This window comes from Pundamilia nyererei, unplaced genomic scaffold (genome assembly GCF_000239375.1).
Source record: "Pundamilia nyererei isolate P.nyererei 1_Seehausen unplaced genomic scaffold, PunNye1.0 scaffold00032, whole genome shotgun sequence".
In the NCBI taxonomy this organism is placed as follows: domain Eukaryota; kingdom Metazoa; phylum Chordata; class Actinopteri; order Cichliformes; family Cichlidae; genus Pundamilia; species Pundamilia nyererei.
This window is the reverse complement of record NW_005187433.1, coordinates 3,856,476-3,874,747: the sequence shown is the minus strand read 5'-3', so window position 1 is coordinate 3,874,747 and position 18,272 is coordinate 3,856,476. Positions and strand designations below refer to the sequence as shown.

The 18,272-nt window shown below is 39.3% G+C and overlaps 2 protein-coding genes across 4 annotated transcripts in view; one reads left to right on the top strand and one right to left on the bottom strand.

The window, feature by feature from the left end:
• Nucleotides 1–1,841: 1,841 nt before the first annotated feature.
• On the bottom strand, nucleotides 1,842–16,902 carry cdc37l1 (cell division cycle 37-like 1). 2 transcript variants are annotated; one of them, XM_005729293.1, is made up of 8 exons: nucleotides 16,571–16,902; nucleotides 14,027–14,269; nucleotides 10,913–11,206; nucleotides 10,728–10,821; nucleotides 9,390–9,505; nucleotides 8,528–8,650; nucleotides 8,195–8,359; nucleotides 1,842–4,974 (listed from the first exon to the last, which is right to left on the bottom strand). In XM_005729293.1, exons 2-8 carry the CDS (start codon nucleotides 14,129–14,131, stop codon nucleotides 4,858–4,860), a joined length of 1,014 nt encoding a protein of 337 aa, XP_005729350.1. In that variant the 5' UTR covers nucleotides 14,132–14,269; nucleotides 16,571–16,902; the 3' UTR covers nucleotides 1,842–4,857. The 2 variants fall into 2 exon arrangements, with proteins under 2 accessions (XP_005729350.1, XP_005729351.1); XM_005729294.2 differs by lacking the exon at nucleotides 16,571–16,902 and adding an exon at nucleotides 15,195–15,210.
• Nucleotides 16,028–18,272, top strand: part of exd3 (exonuclease 3'-5' domain containing 3) — a 50,197-nt gene continuing 47,952 nt past the window's right edge. For both annotated transcript variants that reach the window (XM_005729296.2, XM_005729295.2), the window contains exon 1: nucleotides 16,028–16,338. The gene's annotated coding sequence lies outside the window, so the exon portion shown is untranslated. The remainder of the gene's footprint in view (nucleotides 16,339–18,272) is intronic.

Here is an 18,272-nt window from a genome sequence, read left to right as displayed (position 1 = left end):
CACTTTTCTCCCTCCTTTCTCAATGATTTCAATGCAAACACAAGTTTATAAATTCCACTGTTTTCATCTCAAAGACATTATTTGTCACTTCCACTTAAGCCTAGTCTGGTGTAAGTGGGATAATATCTAGAATTTGTAAATTATTTTTAATCAAGCTTGCATCAGACTGTAGTCAGAGCTCCGATATGCAACGCTGTCACTAAGTGTTCAGTTTTGGAGCAGCACTGAGATGCTTTGGCAAGGGTAGTTTTCCCTTTCATGCGTTTTATGATTTCTCCCATTCTTCTACAAGTCTGCCTTTATCGTGTCATTGATCTGTGATGTGCCAGGTGTTCACTTCTGCAGACTAGTTGGATCGCTTGTAAGGTTCTCAGTTTTTCTATTTTCTTGTTTTCGTGTTGATAGGAAGACATTCAATATATAAATTTAAACTTTTCCCAACTCTTCCTGTGAGTTCATTTATCTTGTGTCTCATTTTGTAATATTTAAGAAATATTCTCCAAGCTGCAAGTTCATTTTAAAGCTTCAAAGTTATGTATAAAACAAAAGGATGTAAGGTTGTTACCAGCTCATATCTTAGTACTTGTCCCTTCCCTCCAACTCTTTAAAAAAAAAAAAATGTTTCTGACAAATTCTGAAGACCAACTTTGTCCAAAGGCTTTTATTTGCAGAATTGTCAACTAGTTTTATGTCTGCTATCATGGCTTGTACATGGGGTCCTACAGTTTTCCTGTCCTCTCTGTAAATTGTAGACTGCGTATACAAAAAAAAAAAAAGAGTCCTTCATTATGTTGCACAGTAGGAGACCTTTAAATTAGGTCAAGCCAAGCCTCCTACCAGTTATTGTTCTCAATGATTTTGCTCCTAAATAACTAAAAAGAACAATGAATGTGGAAAGTCAAACCCCGGCATCGACAGTACTCACTGTGCAACTTGTCTGTCGGGTTGGCAAGAAATTTGGCTGTGCTATGCTAACAGCAGTCCGTATTATGATGAGCTTCTCGCCTGCAGCAAGACGAGCAAGGCACAGACGTCTGGCAAGCACACGTCTTTCCACTCAAACCTCCTCTTTCTTTCTTTCCGTCGTCCTTGTAAATGGTAAATGGCCTGTATTTGTATAGCCTTGTCTTCAACCACAACTCCAGAACTGACTGTCTAAATATTTACTGGACTTCACAAAGCTCCCTCTTATAAAATTTGATTTTACATATGTATTAGTACTCCTCAAGACCTGACAACAAACTATGATGTGCAAACTTAGTGGAGCTTCCCTGTAAGGACTTAACCACTGTTTTCGACTGTAGGTCCCAAAAGACATTAAGTACTGTGTTTATATATTTGAAGTTGTTTTTTTCCTCTGTAGGACAAGTCAGTGTAAATGTGATGGCAGCTAGTGACTAAACTCACAGCTCACTGTAACCTGGGAAGTCGACACACCAGTGGCCACAGGCTGAGTTCAGCAAGCCTTAGCCAATTATTTTTCATAGTTAAATATTTTATTTTGCTCCACAAAGACTACTTATGTCCACATCTAACCTCACTGCTGAGAACATATATATTTATTAACAGCACTGAGTGTGTGTATGTTACTTAATATACTTAAAAAAAGACTACTTTTTAGGGTGGGGGTGGGAGCGATCATTAATAAATGACAACGATAGCTGTGAAGCAGAATCATCAATGCATCATGAAGCAGCTCCAAGTCTGAACTGTATTTAATACACTTGATATTTCTACATCCACACACTGCAGCAAATGTCTTACTGAGCAAATGTCTACAATGTTTATGTTTTGTTAAATAATGAAAAGCATTGTGAAAGAAAGTTGAAACTTAAACAAAAAAACGAATACAAAAGCAAAAACAAAATGTCACGCAATTCATAAAAACGCATTCATAATTTCTAATCCGTTTCTTGCTGACCAAGAACAGAAAGGTGATATACATTTAGAACGCAGGATGAGACAAAATTACAAAGCAAAAGCTTTCAACACCCCACCCCTTTGTATTCGTCCGTTTTACAAAAGAAACATAAAGTGCAGGACACATTCAGATGCAGAGAGCTCCTTTCTGCAAACACACATACAGTGAAAAGTCTCTTTTTTTTGAGAGCTCAGCCCTTTTTCGCACATCCTCAATACAGGCATCTTTCCTTCAGCTCTGGTGTCGATCATCCCAGAGCGAAGAACTTCAACCAACTCAGCACAGACAAAAGTCTGTACAAAGCACTTATGAAAGGAAACAGTTGGTTGCAACTTGGTTTCAGGAAACGAGTACAGATGCCAGGCTGGTGAAGAAAGCATAGTTATTCTCTGGCGCATCACCGAAGCAGACACAAATAAAATGCACAAAACAAATGTAGAAAGATTTTGGTAGGATTTGAAGTGTTTGGGTTGAAATTCAGTCTCTGATTACATGAGAGCAAGACAAAGGAGCGAAACTCAGCTGACGATTAGTTACCGAGTAATGTAGTGTCCTCTTTACGTCTCACGTCACGATCCGCACAATAACCGGTTGTGGTTAATTGACAATTACACTCAACACCAAAACCGGGCTGATTATGCCTTTCTAAAAAAGACAGCATTGTAATATTATCATATTATTTGCATCAAAAGCTGAGTGCTTTATTATCACAGAATTATTATACTGACTCACATACTATAAAGCATGCTATTTTACTCAAAATTCAACTTAAATTAATCACCACCTGTCGTCCTGAGACTCTTATTTTTGTCACAGGAAGTCCCAAAGCTGTTAAGTGCACAACAAATACTTTTTTGTGAATACACAGTATATAGTCAGTTGTAATTTAACATCTGGTGAGCTTGTATTACGGCTCAGCGTAGGCATTATGTTGTATTTGACTGATTTTTAATCACTTATCTGCAGTTAATTTATCCACATAACACCTGACTAGCATGGATGTCTCTTAACGGACGAAAGGCTTCCTTTTTTATTTTTACAAACTGTGCTGTGTTTAAGCTTCTCCAGACAACACTAAGGAATACTTCTAGGAAAACAGAACAATTAAACCATCCTCTTTCTCCCATCACATATACTGTTCCGAAGCTATAATGTGCTTTAGTCCTCCGAACCTGTCGCACCACACAGTGTTCAAAGCAAAAGATTTAAGGCCACAATGATGTCCACAGGTATAGTGTAATCGGAGTGTTGTCAGATCACCTGAACCCATGATGTTTTTCATGATTTTCTGTTGTACATGATGTTAGAAATTTGGATGAGCATATTAACCATACCCAAAAGAGGCTCAACTACTCTGAATACTCACATTAGCAAGTTTTCCCCCACTCTTGTCTCTGTTTGATATCAATAAAAGCATTTTTTTCCCTTAACAAGGTTTAGGCATAAGGCTCTAGTTGTGAACACAGAGGCCCCACCCATCTACTATTCAAATTAGGAGCAGCCAATAAGGGCCTTTGTAAGGAGCAGAGCCGAAACCACCTGCTTCACAAAGGGGACGAAATTAACGGGCTGCATCAAGGCCCAGTTTAACAGTTCAAACAGAGCTGGAAATGAGCTTAACACATCCTCTTGGCCTATTTAAAGCAACGAGACAGACCACTCATGATGGCCTTTCTGGCTCAAAAAGAAGCAATCAGGCAACAAAAGAGCAACTGTATGATAGAAATGAAAACAATTACACCTTAAGCCATCATCCTGAATCATCCATTCTGACTGCTGATTTGGACTGAGTCAGACAACTACCCTGCCACCCACACATACTGCATTGTTCATCCTCTCCCATAATCAGCCTTACAGAACTGAAATTCATGTGCAGTCTCTTTATATGAAGATCAATCTGAAACAAGAAGAAACTGACTACAAAAAAAGGAACTTTCAGAGCTTTAACTTGGCTTAGACTTTGAATATGTTGAGTGCTGGTATACCAAAACGTTACATCACACTACAGATTTAGAAATTATTCATATTCACTGTAACTGCTCTTTGCACACTAGCGTAAAGTCAGTAGCTCTGGTTGTATGTTATGCATTGAAAATGTTAAAAATGTAAAATAAAGCTGCATATCTCACAAACTGAAGCCCTATGACACTCTATTGATAACTCAGAAACTCTCCCTCCATTTCAAACATGCTTTGTTCCTAATCACAGGTAGGTTTGTTTTCCTCTTCATGATTAAAATCAAACAATTCAGGTCACACCCGCAAAGCACTCCCCACCTTTTTTTGTTTGTTTGCAGTAGTTACTGTTTACCAGAGCAGCAGCATTGCAGTTACAAGATTTGCAATACTGTTTGGCTCCAACTGAATCTTCTTGTACTTCAGAGGGTGCAAGGACACCAACTTTCATCAGTTACTCTCCTCAGACTTGACATGATTTTTTAAAGAGTGCTCTTTGTGACCCCTGACCTCTGTCATACTTTAAGCAGTGGATTTGCTACCAAAGTGATTTTTATTCAGAGACTTTACTGGTTAAGTATTCATTGTGTTGTCTGGATGAATTCTGTTCTGCTTTTTAGTGAGGATATTTCTCTCTTCTGAGAAAGATACACACCTAGCTTGAAGAATGCAATACCTCCAACTGTAAAAACAACAGTTATGGCACAACATGCATTTAAGCTGGCAAAAGACACTGCAACAAACCCGCCAACCACGCCGACATGCTAACAGCCACACAGAGAAACGTTTGCCATTGGCACAAACTTACTTTCTGCAGGCTTTCTACTGAAAACTGTGGCATAAAAGACTGAATGTCTGTTTATTCCTGCACTATGATGGTGTTTTTTTTAGCCTGGTCTGCTGTATAAACAACTCGGATCGTTCCTAAACGGAGAGGTTATGATGGTGATATTAGAAAAGCAGGGGGCGGGGCTGAATCCTCTAAGACGTCTCCATCATGCGCATGTCTTCCGTTTCTGTAGTGTCGTCCTTTGTCCACCTCCCTGTGCTTGTCCAAAGTCCAGCTTCTACACAGCGCTTCATAGGAAACTCTGCCACCTGGTGATGAAATGCAAAGACACAAAGAGGTCAACAGAAATCAGAAAACAATCACAGATGAACACGGTCGCGTGCAAATCAAAATTAAAATTAGACTCAAACATAGCTGAGAGACAAGTCTACTGTGGCTTAGTTAAAGGCTCTTTAACTGCAGTTTGAGATTTTAAATATTTATCTTTAATGATTTGTTCTTTATTTTTTATCAACACGTTTTGTTCAATTAAAACAAATTAGCATTAAACAAACATGTGTTGTAAGTAATATTCATTATATGGTCAGATTTCTAAATTTAAGTTAAGCAAGATGTTAGAAGAAAAAGCTGTAACAATCCAAAAGCACAACCAGTTTCAGTTTCAACAGGCTGCATCCTCCTAAAGCTTTTTTCCCCTCTTTAGAGTTGAGTTTTGGCAGCCAGTCCAGCTGAGAGGCCAACAGAGGGGCGACAGCGCATTCTCTCAGTCTTACAAAAAGGCCTGTTGTACTGCACCCCACACATTTACCCTGTGCTATATCCCCTTTAGCAATTTCTACACTTGGATTACTCTGAATGTTGAAATCGTTTCCACAAGTCCAAATATTTTTACATGTCTGTAATCGGTTTACAATATCAAAGACTTAATTTATGTGAGACACACATCTTTACTGATCTTTTGGTCATACTGTAACACATTTCTTATATAACAGAGCTTCATCTACAGTGCTTCACAAAGACCCCTACACTGCTTTTTCCTTTTCTCTTTTACTCTACAAGTTTCTTCGTTTTCATTTTAAATGGTCATCCCAGGAGTACAATGTCAAAAAAAGGGAGTTTAAAGCCTCCAAGACTCCTACTAATATTACGGTTTTTCCCACACACTGAGTAACCAGCCAACTATGGGAGTGGTCAGGGAGATGGGGTCACACATCAGTGTGATCAGACATTAGATAGACTTGGGAGCTCATAGGTTAAATACTGATGACCAATGTTTGATCAACTCAGTGAAACATTTCTATTCTCACATGCACTTCTGTCAGGTGATGTGTGGAATAGTTCAGAGCTACAATCTGTGTCTCATAGCTTAACAGGAATTCACAAGCTCCCCAGCAGAGATGGGAGGATGACCTTCCCTGCCAACACACCTTCACTTATGCCTTTATGGTAGAGTGAGAAGAAGGAAGCCATGCTCAGACAAAACGCATGACTGAGCACATGAAGCAGGGTGGTGGCAGCATGATGCTAAGGGCCTGCTTCTCAGCAGCAATGACAACCAGAATGCTCAGATCTGACAGAGATAAATGCAGCTAAATAAAATCAGAAACTTGTTTCAAAGCCACCCCATTATTGTGTTTGCTGTTGGCTAGTTGAACTGTCACTGGGTGGTGCACCTGATGCCCCCCCCAAAAAAATAAAAATAAAAATAAAAACATAATACAAAAATCTATACAGAGATCTGTAGATGTGAGTTTACAGATGTTTCCTACTGAACAGTGAGGATGAGCGAGGGAGAATGGGAGAATGTGTGCAAAGCTTGTAGTGACTTGCTCAAAAAGAAAGCTGTAATTACTGCCCAAGAGGGTTTTACAAAAGATGGAAGTAAGATTTAGAATAGTTCTGGAAACACCAGTGAAATATTTTTTTTATTTTTTTTTATTTAAATGTCTCTGCTAAAATATACTGCGTTAATTTTAGATTTATATTTCCAAAATGTTCAAATATTCTTTGTTAATCTATTTTAGGCATCTAGTAAACAAACATGCTAATGTATACGTTTTTAGAGGGAATAATTTATGAAATAGGTATTTTTTTAAAATAAGGGAATATAACTAGAAAACAATAATTTAATTAAAGTATATTTTAAGGAGATTTTCCCCATTTTTTCCATAATTAAAATTGAATCTGAAAACGTCCTTTTTTCAAAGTTCTTCTTAATAAGAGCAAACTGGAAAAGTGGACGACAAAAAAAGAAGTGTCTGTTTAAAAGACAAACAAACAAAAAAAATAACCAAATATATATAAATATATATTGTCATATCCTTAAGAAAGCCCTGACAGATGCACGTGGCCCTTCAGCTGATTCACAAATGATCAAGCAGCAATTCTTAAGGAAGGCAAATAGGTAGAAAAGGCTGAGGTATACCAGAGTTTCTGTCATGGTTTGGGCATGCTTTTTGGCTAGTGCTGTTGGAGATCTCGTCAAAATTGATGAAATATTAACACAGAAAAGCATCGTCAGATTTTGATCTATCACGCAGTGTTATCAGGTAAGATTGGCAACTGCTACATTTTTCTGCACATCAGTGAACCTAAACACAGAACCTGGACCTCAGCATTATTGAAGCAGTGTGGGATCATCTTCAGAGAATGGAACAAAAGGAATCCGACATCCAAAGAAGAGCTCTGAATGTCCTCCAAGAAGCCTGGAGAACTATTCCCGAGCGAGTTCAGGCAAACATCATCTTCAAGCTTGTTTTCACCTTATATACCGAGTTGCCACTTATGTTTGCACATGTTTCAAGAAACCTCTGCACCCATTTTGCATTTTCTTAGCATAATCTAACAGTAGTTTGATGTTTTTGCACTCTACAGTGTATAAAACTGCTTAACATGGACTACTTCAAATCAAATCAAATCACTTTTATTGTCACATCACATGTGCAGGTACATTGGTACAGCACATGCGAGTGAAATTCTTGTGTGCGAGCTTCACAAGCAACAGAGTTGTGCAAAATACAACAACATAAACAGGCAAAATATACGAATGGCTAAATCTAAAACGAATAAATATATGTACAATATATCACTACATGTTTCTCCCGTTTTACAGAAAACCAGATGACTGTTACAGTGAGGATGGATACATGAGATCTGACTGATTTGATAAAACTAAGACTGAGGATGTCCTCTCGGGTTTCTGCTGCGCTGAAGAGGTCAAATAGCAACTGTCAGCAAATGTGTTGGCCACTTCTGATTTTACAGGTAACATTAACACAATGGGGCCCAGCTCCTTGTTATAAGGTAAAGTTGACCTTTTTGCAGCTGTGCCCACACTGTAGTGCTGTCATCATTTACAAACAAAAGAAACCACAGACACATCCCTCGGGAATGATCACCACCAAGAAAAACCAAAACTAGTTACTTTCTTATTTATATCAAAACAAGCTCAACAGTGCCATCTCACTTCTGTAAGTGGTAACTGCACTGAGGTACAAGATTTGCTGGTGCAAGCTCAAGTGCACTTACTGAAGGTACTGTTGATTCTTTGGGGTCGAGTATGCAGTTTGTGCCGATATTCTGCTGTTCAGTGTTGGACAAATGACCTCTACATTTGTCTGTGTAATCTTTAACTCTCTGTTTGAAGGCCTCAAGTTCTGTATGGAAGACCTCTAAGTAGACGTCTTGTCCTTCCTGGAAAAACAACAATATGTCTGAGACACTCTGAAAGCTAGTATATGATGGCTTTTTATTATTATCTCTAGAAAACAAAGCCAAATTATTTTAGCATGCAACACTATGAAAGCCATAATAAGATGCACAACATTCATACACATCAATGATAAGAGGAATTTCTCTTACTTTGGCTTTATGAAAGAACTGTCTGAAGCAGCCTCGAGGGTCCTGCTGAGAGTTTGAAGCCATCTCCAGGATGAACTGCATCACTACAACTTGGTGTGCCACCTGCTCCATCAACGCTTCTTTCTGCAGAACACAAGTAGGAAAAGCTAGTGTGATGCCTTTGGTTTTCTCACCAGATGCCCTCTTTGTAAGTTCTTTACCTGGAAACTGGCCCAAATTTTCTTTTTTTTTACGTTACCTTTTAATTCACTGGTTGAAGAATTGATAGAAATACTGATTTTTAATAATTAACATCTATCCTCCTTGGATTATTCTATATAGAGCAATATAGTGAAAAAAGCTTCTATAGGACTATCCTATGTCCCATTCAGTAGCTTGCAGGATCACCTTTAGCACCAATAATCTGATGCAATCATTTTCTATACATCTTTATCAGTCTCTCACTATGGAGGAACTCTGTCCCCCACACAACACTGCTTCAGTTTCCAAGCATTCGTTTATGCACAGCTCTCTTAAGGTCATACCACAGCACATTTGTGCTGAGCTCTACACTTTGCATGGTCCATTGGAGGCAATGCATTACTTCAAAACTCATGCCAAAATAACGATCGATTGATAGATCGATCGATCGATCGATCGATAGCTAGCTTACGCTTTACACTTATCTTACAGATCAACTACTCAGGACACCTCCCCTGGCTCTGTTTTTTAGCATTTGGGAATTACATGACCCACAGAGTTATGACCCACACGAAAACTGCATTATGCTGTTTATGGGATAAACTGTTTTTAGTCACTTGATGAGATGTTGACTATAATGAAGCAATAAAGTAACACCAGGCCTACTCTGTCGGCATATTACCCCTTCTTGCTGTAGACTCATGCACCACAGAATTAAGTAGTTTGCAGTTTCCTCACAGATAAGCTGAGGCATGGCTGCAAGGAATCGCTGACTGTCATCCCACCTTCGCAGCATACCTGACAAAGACAAATAAATAAATACAAGATTGATTACAGAAACTTACAACTTTTAAATATCAGTAATATATGCAGTTATTTCTTTAACACAGCAGTCAACAACTGATCTCTTTTCTGCTTTGCTGTTGTTAGCATATGCAGTATCTACTGAGCACAACAACAAAACTGCCTGTGAATCCAAATCTGTGCAAATTCATAATTTTTGCATCACCTGTCTGATCAGTTGATAACTTGGTTCCTTATTTCTTATGTAACTATCCATTAAAGCTTCTAAAGCAAAAATATACAGCCTGTGTTCAGTGAAATTATAGGTGTGATAAAAGTTGATGGCAAGGTATGTAATACAGGTTCTTCTAAATGTCCAATATAGACTGAGAAAAAAATACCATGACACTGAAACCGTCACCCTCCCTTGTAGCTTGTTCATTGTTCATTTGAGGCAGAAAATGTGTAAATGTTCTTATCCTTGGTTCTAATGTCCTGCTAAGTCTGTTTTACACTGCTGGAAATGCAGCTACTTTAATGCAGAACACACACCACAAACAGTTATTCATTAAAAATAAATAATTAATTTCACTGTGATCGGCTGATAAACTAAAGCAATCTCCACATCTCCTTTATTGCGCTGTGAGAAAGTAGCAACTAACGTTTAAATGTATCCAGTTTAAAGTTTCAGAGCTCTACTGTGCAGCCGTAATGTTTCAAATAAACAGGAGCACTGAGACTGAACTTGGCATTAAAATAATTAACTCGAGTTGTTCTTTATATATTTTTATTCCTATTTCATCATTATCATCTGGTAACATCTCTGACTGAAATGGGCACCACTCATAGAGATCATTGTGTGCAGAGGAAGAACCATATTAGGCATGAAATGCTCCTTTTTATGTGAGTGTTGATAACCACTGCTGTGATGCCAGCAAGCTTGTTTCCCAGCAGCACATAAACAAGGCCGTAGTCCATAATTCAGATATTATTATCACGTTGACGACAAGCAACAAAGTTAATATCCAACTTTATAAGATCTATTTAAAGAAGTGTGTCCTGGAATGAAATTGTTGGAATGTCACTATGCAGGCAGCTTAAAACTTATTTGAGTTTACACATTAAAACTAAATGAGGACATCCTGTCCCTTTACACCAGAGAAACAATCCTACTAAACTGCAGCAACGTTAAAGCCACAAACCGACTTGCTAATTGATGACGTTTTGGCTCACTTACCAAAATGCCTGAGCTCTTGTTCGTATTTCTGGAGAAATGTCTTACACTTGTCCTGGTCCATTTCTGCAGCCTGATGCTGGACATTGATGATACTCTGAAACAGAAAGGAAACACGGTCTTAAAATCTTGGCACAGAACACAGCCCCTCTATATGTTCATTTTGCAATGTTGTTTGGCAAACTTGCCTTATCAAAAACATCCCAACTAACTCCAAATACAGGACTGCGGCTGGGTTCCTGAACTCCCAGCAAGCTCTCCTTGCGGCGCCACTCCTCCTCATTGTGCGTGAGCTCTGTGGGGCAGGCCTGAGTCCGAGCACGCTCTTGCTCCAGCGACTCAGAGCTGTGGACTCCTAAAGAGCATAACTGATCCTGCGCCTCAGCTAGTCTCCAACTTGAGACGATCGAGGCCTTCACACAGCGCTGCTGACTTTGGCATAGCGATGCCATGGGACAATCACAGAGGTTTGATGATGCTGGCTGGTTTGAGGTAAATGGAAAGCAAATGACTACTGTTAAAAAATAAATAAATCAGCTAGCACTTGTTAGCAATACAATAAATGAATAAAATTCAAGAGGTTTTGCACTTCAATCAAAGCCCAAAATCTTTATGCCAAGTTTGAAATTTAGCAACATATTCCTCAGAAAGTTATTCTGAACATCTTTTCTGGGGTGGCAGTAGATCAGTTCTTCTACTAACCAGAGGGTTGGTGGTTCAATCCAGTCTGCATGGCAAGATACCGAACCCCAAATTGCTCTACCATGGATTCATCAGCAGTGTTGGGACTAACGCATTATTAAGTAACGCGTTACAGTAACTACGTTATTATTGTGGTAACGAGCACGGTAACTAGTTATTATGCCAAAACCAGGAACGCGTTACTCGTTACTGGGATTTAGATAGGCTCGTTATTCGTTACTTCGCGTGGTGGCTATCGCGGAGCTTCCACAGATTCAATAACATTAGCAAGTGGTGGAGGCCAGCAGGTGGATGAAGGAAAAGGGAGGCAAGAGGAGAGACCCGAAGCAGCCACTGGTCCGAGTGTGAACTGAACTTCAGGTAAGAAGTTACCTGCAGTCTCTCTGGGTCAGATATAAACCAAGTTTAGTTGGAGTTTATTTTCGTTGTGCTGACTTTTTCGTACTGCGTGCTAGCTAGCATGACGGAGTTTCTATACAGCTGGGTGGGTGCTATGTTACTGATGTTGAACTTTATTTTGTTCATAAGGTTAATTATTAGAGTTGCCGACCGTCCCGTAAAAAACGGAATCGTCTGGTATTCAGAGAAAATATTACGCGTTTCTTATTGAGGTGAAAAGGAACAGTTTGTCCCGGACTTCAGCTACAATGAAAAAGACACAAAGCTGGAGTTATTCTGTGTTTACGCTGCACAGCTGCCTCTTCTTCTCTCACCCTCCCTCTCCTGTTTCTACTTCAATCATGAAACTGATCAGTGATCAGCTGATCAGCTTTTCTCTCTTGTTTGTTTATCGCCCACTTTGTGCCAGAAAGAGGAAACCAGCGGATGTCGCGGTAAACAACAGCAGCACGTTTAAGCTTGATCAGCTGTTGTTAGAATTTATTTAATATTAATTTCTAGTATCAGCTGATGTTTGCTGGAGCCACGGCTTTAAAGCTGCTGGCCATGATGTCGGTTTGAATATGTGGTGAGAGGGAAACATGAAGATGAAACCAGGAGATGTCCTTACTGGATCATCAAAGCTGTGATGGAGAAACAGGTTTACCTTTTAGGTGACATGAATGAGTTGAAGGGAAGTTATGAACTGTTTCTGAGAGAAAAATAACACCAGGATCCTTTTCTATGTAGCTGACAGCTGGTAACTGTGCAGGGGCGGATCTAGTAAAGTGTTGCCAGGGGTCCATGTAGGGAATTAAAAGGGAAAGGGGGGCACAAGGAAATATTTTCTTATTCTCATTTAAAATGTCTCACTTTAAAAAAAATAATTATCCGAGTCTTACAACAAACAATTGATAGATTGATACATATATACCATCAGAACAGTGTACATCACTGTCACAACAGCGTTTATTTTCATTCAAAGCCTTTATGATTTTTCCTACAATGGTGGGCCGGTCTCTAGTCAAAATGCCCAGGACGATTTTTTTGTCCCAGTCCAGCCCTGTATGCAGCTCATCTGCAGTCTGGTGTTACCTACATCTTCCTATTCAGAAGGCAGAATTTCCGAGTTCTGAGTACAATCGAAAGCACCACGACTGCAGTTTTTGTGTTGGATGTAAAAAGCAGGCTAGGATAGAATCAGGCGTGGGATTTCTCTCGTGGAAATGTGCACATTATTTTTTCCTTTCTATTGGTAGGTGGCACAGTGCACTTGTGGCAAGTAAGCAAGCTAGAAGACTGGCAATCTTGCTGGGTATCCAGTTACGGAAGCAACACATTAACAAGAGAATTCTGAGTAAAACCAAAGTGACTTTCCCTAGTAACTAGTTACTCTGAAAGTAACAAGTAACTTGAAGTAACTGAGTTACTTTTGATAGAACTAGTAATGTAACTAAGTTACTAATTTAAAGTAACTTACCCAACACTGTTCATCAGAGTATGAATGTGTGTGCACTTAGGTGTACAAGAAAAGTGTTTGTGTGGAGGAATGAAGCAAGTTGTATAAAGCTCTATAAGTGCTCAAGTAGAGATAGTCCATTTACAATTTACCATGAAATGACTCTCTCTGAGTGGTAAATGAGGTGATCACCTAAAAACTGAGGGATGACTCTGCATCACACACTAAATGTAGTTCATTAGCTTTTAAGCTTTCACGACCGCAGTCAAGCTGCGTTTAGCTTAAGGTGGAGCATGAGGGTTAAAAATAAATAAACGCTTGTTTCCACTTCACCAGTGCTCGCATGCCTTCTCTGCTAGCTAGTAATCACACACAGCTGTCAGTGTGCGCATATTTGAGTCGGGGGGGTTGTTACTTCCCGTTATGGCCTCTGATCCCATCAACCATCCCACCTAGGGGGTATTTCTTCCCAACCCTGATTTCAGTGGTGTACTGACAAGATAATGACGCAGCGAGTAATCTGATTACCCTATAAGCATGAGCTAAAGTAGAATAGTTATTGGGCAACTGCGGGTTAGCAGCGTGAACACTGACATTTAACACTAAACTAACTGGTAAAATATTCCGTTGTTGTGTAGGGTGGAAACTGTGCTTCAGAATAACAGAAAATGTTATAACATGCACACTCCAGCTATCTCCAACAGTATTCGCTTGTTAGAATACCGTTAAGCACATCTTGCATGAGATAACTTAAAGGCCTTACCTTTTGGTGAGGGTAAAGACCACTAAAGCCTCCGGCCGTTGAAAGTGACTCACTGCTGGGCTCTTCGCTGTGGTGAAGTGAGTCTCCGTTGCCCAGCCACTCCATAACTGCTAAGCAACTAGCTGGTTAGCTCTGCTGTGACAGTGAGACCCGCTAGCTAATGCTAGCCGTGTTTGAGGAGCCACAGACAGTGTTGCTCTTTATATTCAGCCGCCTCACGAGATTTATGTGGGATCTAAATACCTGTGTGACAGCCAACAGAACAGAAAAGGGGATATGATGCATAAAAAAAATCACTCCTGCTCCTGTGGATGATAGTGTAACAACAACAACCACCACCACTGTGTTCTGGCTACGTCCCTTTTTCTTTTTTTAAGTGGTGACGCAAGGGACACGTGGGGAGCAACTTTAATGACGTGAAGCACTCAGAAGTTTTTCTACTGACTTCTGTTGCGTTCCAGTAAATTCTGCTATAAGGATGCTTTCTTATAGCAGAAGTAAGTTACTCTTAACTAGAAACTCAATTTTTAAAAAAAAAGGGAAATTGTACAGATGGTCACGACATATCTGGGTGTTTCCGCAATTATTTCTGACATCAAAGTTATTCAATATTCAAACTTTAATAAGTCATTGATACTGTAAAGACGCTTGGATAAATTTGAAAGGAATGATTGTGTGATTGAGGAAAAAATATTATTCAATATATTGGCTGAGTTTTTGTATTTCTTACGCCCTACCAAAGGAAAAAAAATGTAAATTTTGAATAGTACATTTAGTACCTTCATTTCTTTACATTTTCCTTGCAAAATTGGAAATGGGTTCAGTCATTTATTGAAACATTTGTAAACATACATAGAAATACAAGTTCATTAGAATCATTCATTAAATGTATCGATTTAAAGGTTAATATTTGCAAAGATCCCCTGTTCATCTGCAGTAGGTAGATTTTTTTGTCCTTCACCTGTCTAGTTTCTTCAGATTTGTTAGACACCCTGTAGACCACGCCAATATATGCCGTTTTCAGCTAATAGCTCTTTGGTATCATTTTGCAAAAATCCTGTGTTATCTATTTACCACGGATGACCCTGAAAGGCCAAACGGACTGCAACTTAAGTACTTGCGTACTGATGACGGATTTTTAGGCTAATAGTTAGGCTAACACACGTACCTCTCATCTTTTATTTCCTCACAAAACCAATAGATCCTCCACTTCTTTTAAGTGTCTGCCAGCGCAATTCTTAGCATATTTTGGTTCCTGCACCGGGTCCGTCCGTCGCCCCCGCCCCCCTAATGATCAAATAGAAAAACTGGACTGAAAATGTGTGAAAAAAAAACAACCGAAGTACAATGTACAAATACAAGGTAATATTGGTGACCAGTATAACGACAAATATATGACCAAACCTCAACGTTGAAACAATTAAGAAACCCTAAAATCCTCAGTTTATCTCTTTGTCAGTGAAAGAACAAATCGGCGTCATTGTGTGTAGCATCTTCTGGAGTATTAATGGCAGTGATTGAAAATGTCTACAATTTCAGGAGTGTGCAGTTACACATTAATATGTGTGGAAGGTTAACTGCAAGAGATTGGACAGGATTCATATTATTATACCTTCCCTACTCCAGTTTGTTGACAGACCACGCTGCTGCGATACAGAAAACATAAAAGCCACTACACAGGTTAGAAAAAGGAAAAATATTACCTACTCATTCTGATTGCCATGTTACGGGCAATTTAAAAATGTAGTAAACAGAAGACTGTTTTGCATAGACATTTGCAAGAATGGATCAAAGCATCAAATTTGTGCAAAAAGAAATAAAAAAAATGCTTATATTGTGTAACTAAGCCACTTAATTATGTGGAAGATGAACAAAAAGTTTTAATTCTTTTTTGTGTTAAATTGCGTACTGTGACCGGACGGTGGCGGTAGTGTACTTTAAACTGCCAGGACAGACCCCCACAGAAAAGACAGAGCAAGAATATCGTTGTGCAATTTTTCTCCCTAGTTTCAGTTTACAGGCAGCATTACCTAATTGGACTCGTACCGTTTTAAGTCAGCTCCGTATACATAGAGTCTGCTGTTACATATTCAGGTTTGTAGTTGGAGCTCTGGCATGATTTATCAGTTATGGTGTGTGAATATGTGGCAAAAAAACACCAAATGCATGTATAGTTTAAAAGGAAGCGCCGCCTAAGACCAACTTATGGGCGAAATTGGCCCACAAGCGGACCAAACAAACTGATTATAATGCATTAACGCGAAGCTACAAGCGAGCTGGCTTACTTGACGTTTGCTAACTGTATAAAACTGGTGAGTATATTCGTGTCGATAACGTAACGTTATACTGTTGTGAATAAACATTTATTTCTTGTCGTCGATTTAACAAATAAAGGTTATCTGTGTGGTGAAGAGCAGCGTGACAGCCTGGCTTTGAGATTATGTAGCTAGCTAGCTTACACTGAGTTTCTTCACGTTTGATTTTTGACCTTTTTAGACAATAAACCTATTAGAGGTTAACAATAGCATTCACACAGATACTTACAGAGGGTGTGCTTTTTGACTGGGCCACACGAGATCCTGTTTTTTAAAGAGAAAGTGTAGAGGAAGTTGGACGTCTTTCTGTCACCACGAGGTGGGGATAGAAGATAATAATAATAAAAAAAAGACTCCACTGCAGGTGCCGTATCTCGTTTCTCATACTCTGTAGTCTAAAATAGATGCTGCTGCCCCTGACTGTGTCAGTGCCAAAGGCCCCTTCTAGAGCCTGCAGATATTTACATTGGAGAAACAACCGGTTTTCAGGCCCACAAAAAAACATCCTCAGTATTAAACTCACACTCACTGCCAAATGGCATCTTGCCCTTTCCCAGGCTGCAATTCCCACAGGTTTCCCTTGTTGTACTGTTGTATTTATTAAATTTTCATTTATTTTTTTAAATTTGAGGACAAATGGATAGAAATGCAGTACTAGTACTATACAGTACTGCAGTTATTTCACCGCTAGTAATATCTTAATGTTTTTCCTAGGAGAAAGGGGGGGGAAAATAAGAGTTTGTATAATTCTTAACAAGCTTGAAAGTCCATATTTGGTCTGACAACCTTTGTTGTTCAACATAGCCTGAACTTTCTTAGGCAAGCCTCAGGAATAGTTCTCTAGGCTTTTTGAAGGACATTCAAAGCTCTTCTTCTCCTTAGTCCAGATGATCTTGCACTGCTTCAGTCATGTTGAGCTTTGGGGAGGCCAGTCCATAACTGATAGTCTTCCACTGTGTGCTTTTCTTTCCAAGCATTAAAATGCCACTGGCTGAAGTGCAGCCCCAAACCGTGACGGATTTGCCACTGTGTTTTACAGAAGGCTGTAGACCAGGGGTCTCCAACTCCAGGCCTCGAGGGCCAGTGCCCTGCATGTTTTAGATATCACCCTGGGTCAGCACACCTGAATCAAATGATTAGTTCATTACCAGGCCTCTGGAGAACTGCAAGACATGTTGAGGAGGTAATTTAGCCATTTAAATCAGCCGTGTTGGATCAAGGACACATCTAAAATCTGCAGGACACCAGCCCTCAAGGCCTGGAGTTGGACACTTCTGCTGTAGGCACTCACTGTTGTACTCTGTTCTCACCGCATCTGTACAAACTGACAACTATTTGAACGAATAATTTCAAATGTGGATTCATCACTCTATAAGATCTATTACCACTGATATTCAGTCCAGTTCTTGTGTGAACTGGAGTAATTCAGCCTTTCTTCCTTGTTTCCCTCACTTAAGAATTGCCTCTTGACAGCCACTCTTCCAGTGAGGCATTTCTTATATTACTTAATGGAACAACTGAAGGATCAGATGCATCTCTCAGGTCCTGTGTCAAGTCTTTGCTAGATTTTTAAAAAATTTTTTTTTTCATATTTCTTCAGGATGTGACTTTTTTTTAGGGACACACTGCACACCATGTTGAGAGATGCCAATTTTCTCTGGCTAGGGAATTTTTCATAGATTCAGCTAAAAAACAAAAAAGTGAACAAATTATGTAATTTTGCAATAAGCTGCCAGTAAAGTGCCTAAAGACTGAATTTAACATTGGGTCTTTGGAAACTTCTGTAGACAGGATTCATAGGGCAAATTAATAAATGGTTCAACAAAAAACCAAAAAAAGCACACAATGTTATAGTATTAAAACTTTGCCTAAAGATGGCCGTGTTTACACATATTATCCAAAAAATATCCATTTATTGTGACAGTGAGATA

What these genes read in the sequence shown, in the direction of transcription:
- cdc37l1 (XM_005729293.1), bottom strand. Translation starts at nt 14,131, where the DNA reads ATGGAGTGGCTGGGCAACGGAGACTCACTTCACCACAGCGAAGAGCCC. An exon ending in GTCTTTACCCTCACCAAAAG is followed by an intron (nt 11,207 to 14,026) that starts GTAAGGCCTTTA and finishes ACCTCAAACCAG; the next exon opens with CCAGCATCATCAAACCTCTG. An exon ending in AGTTCTTTCATAAAGCCAAA is followed by an intron (nt 8,360 to 8,527) that starts GTAAGAGAAATT and finishes TTGTTTTTCCAG; the next exon opens with GAAGGACAAGACGTCTACTT.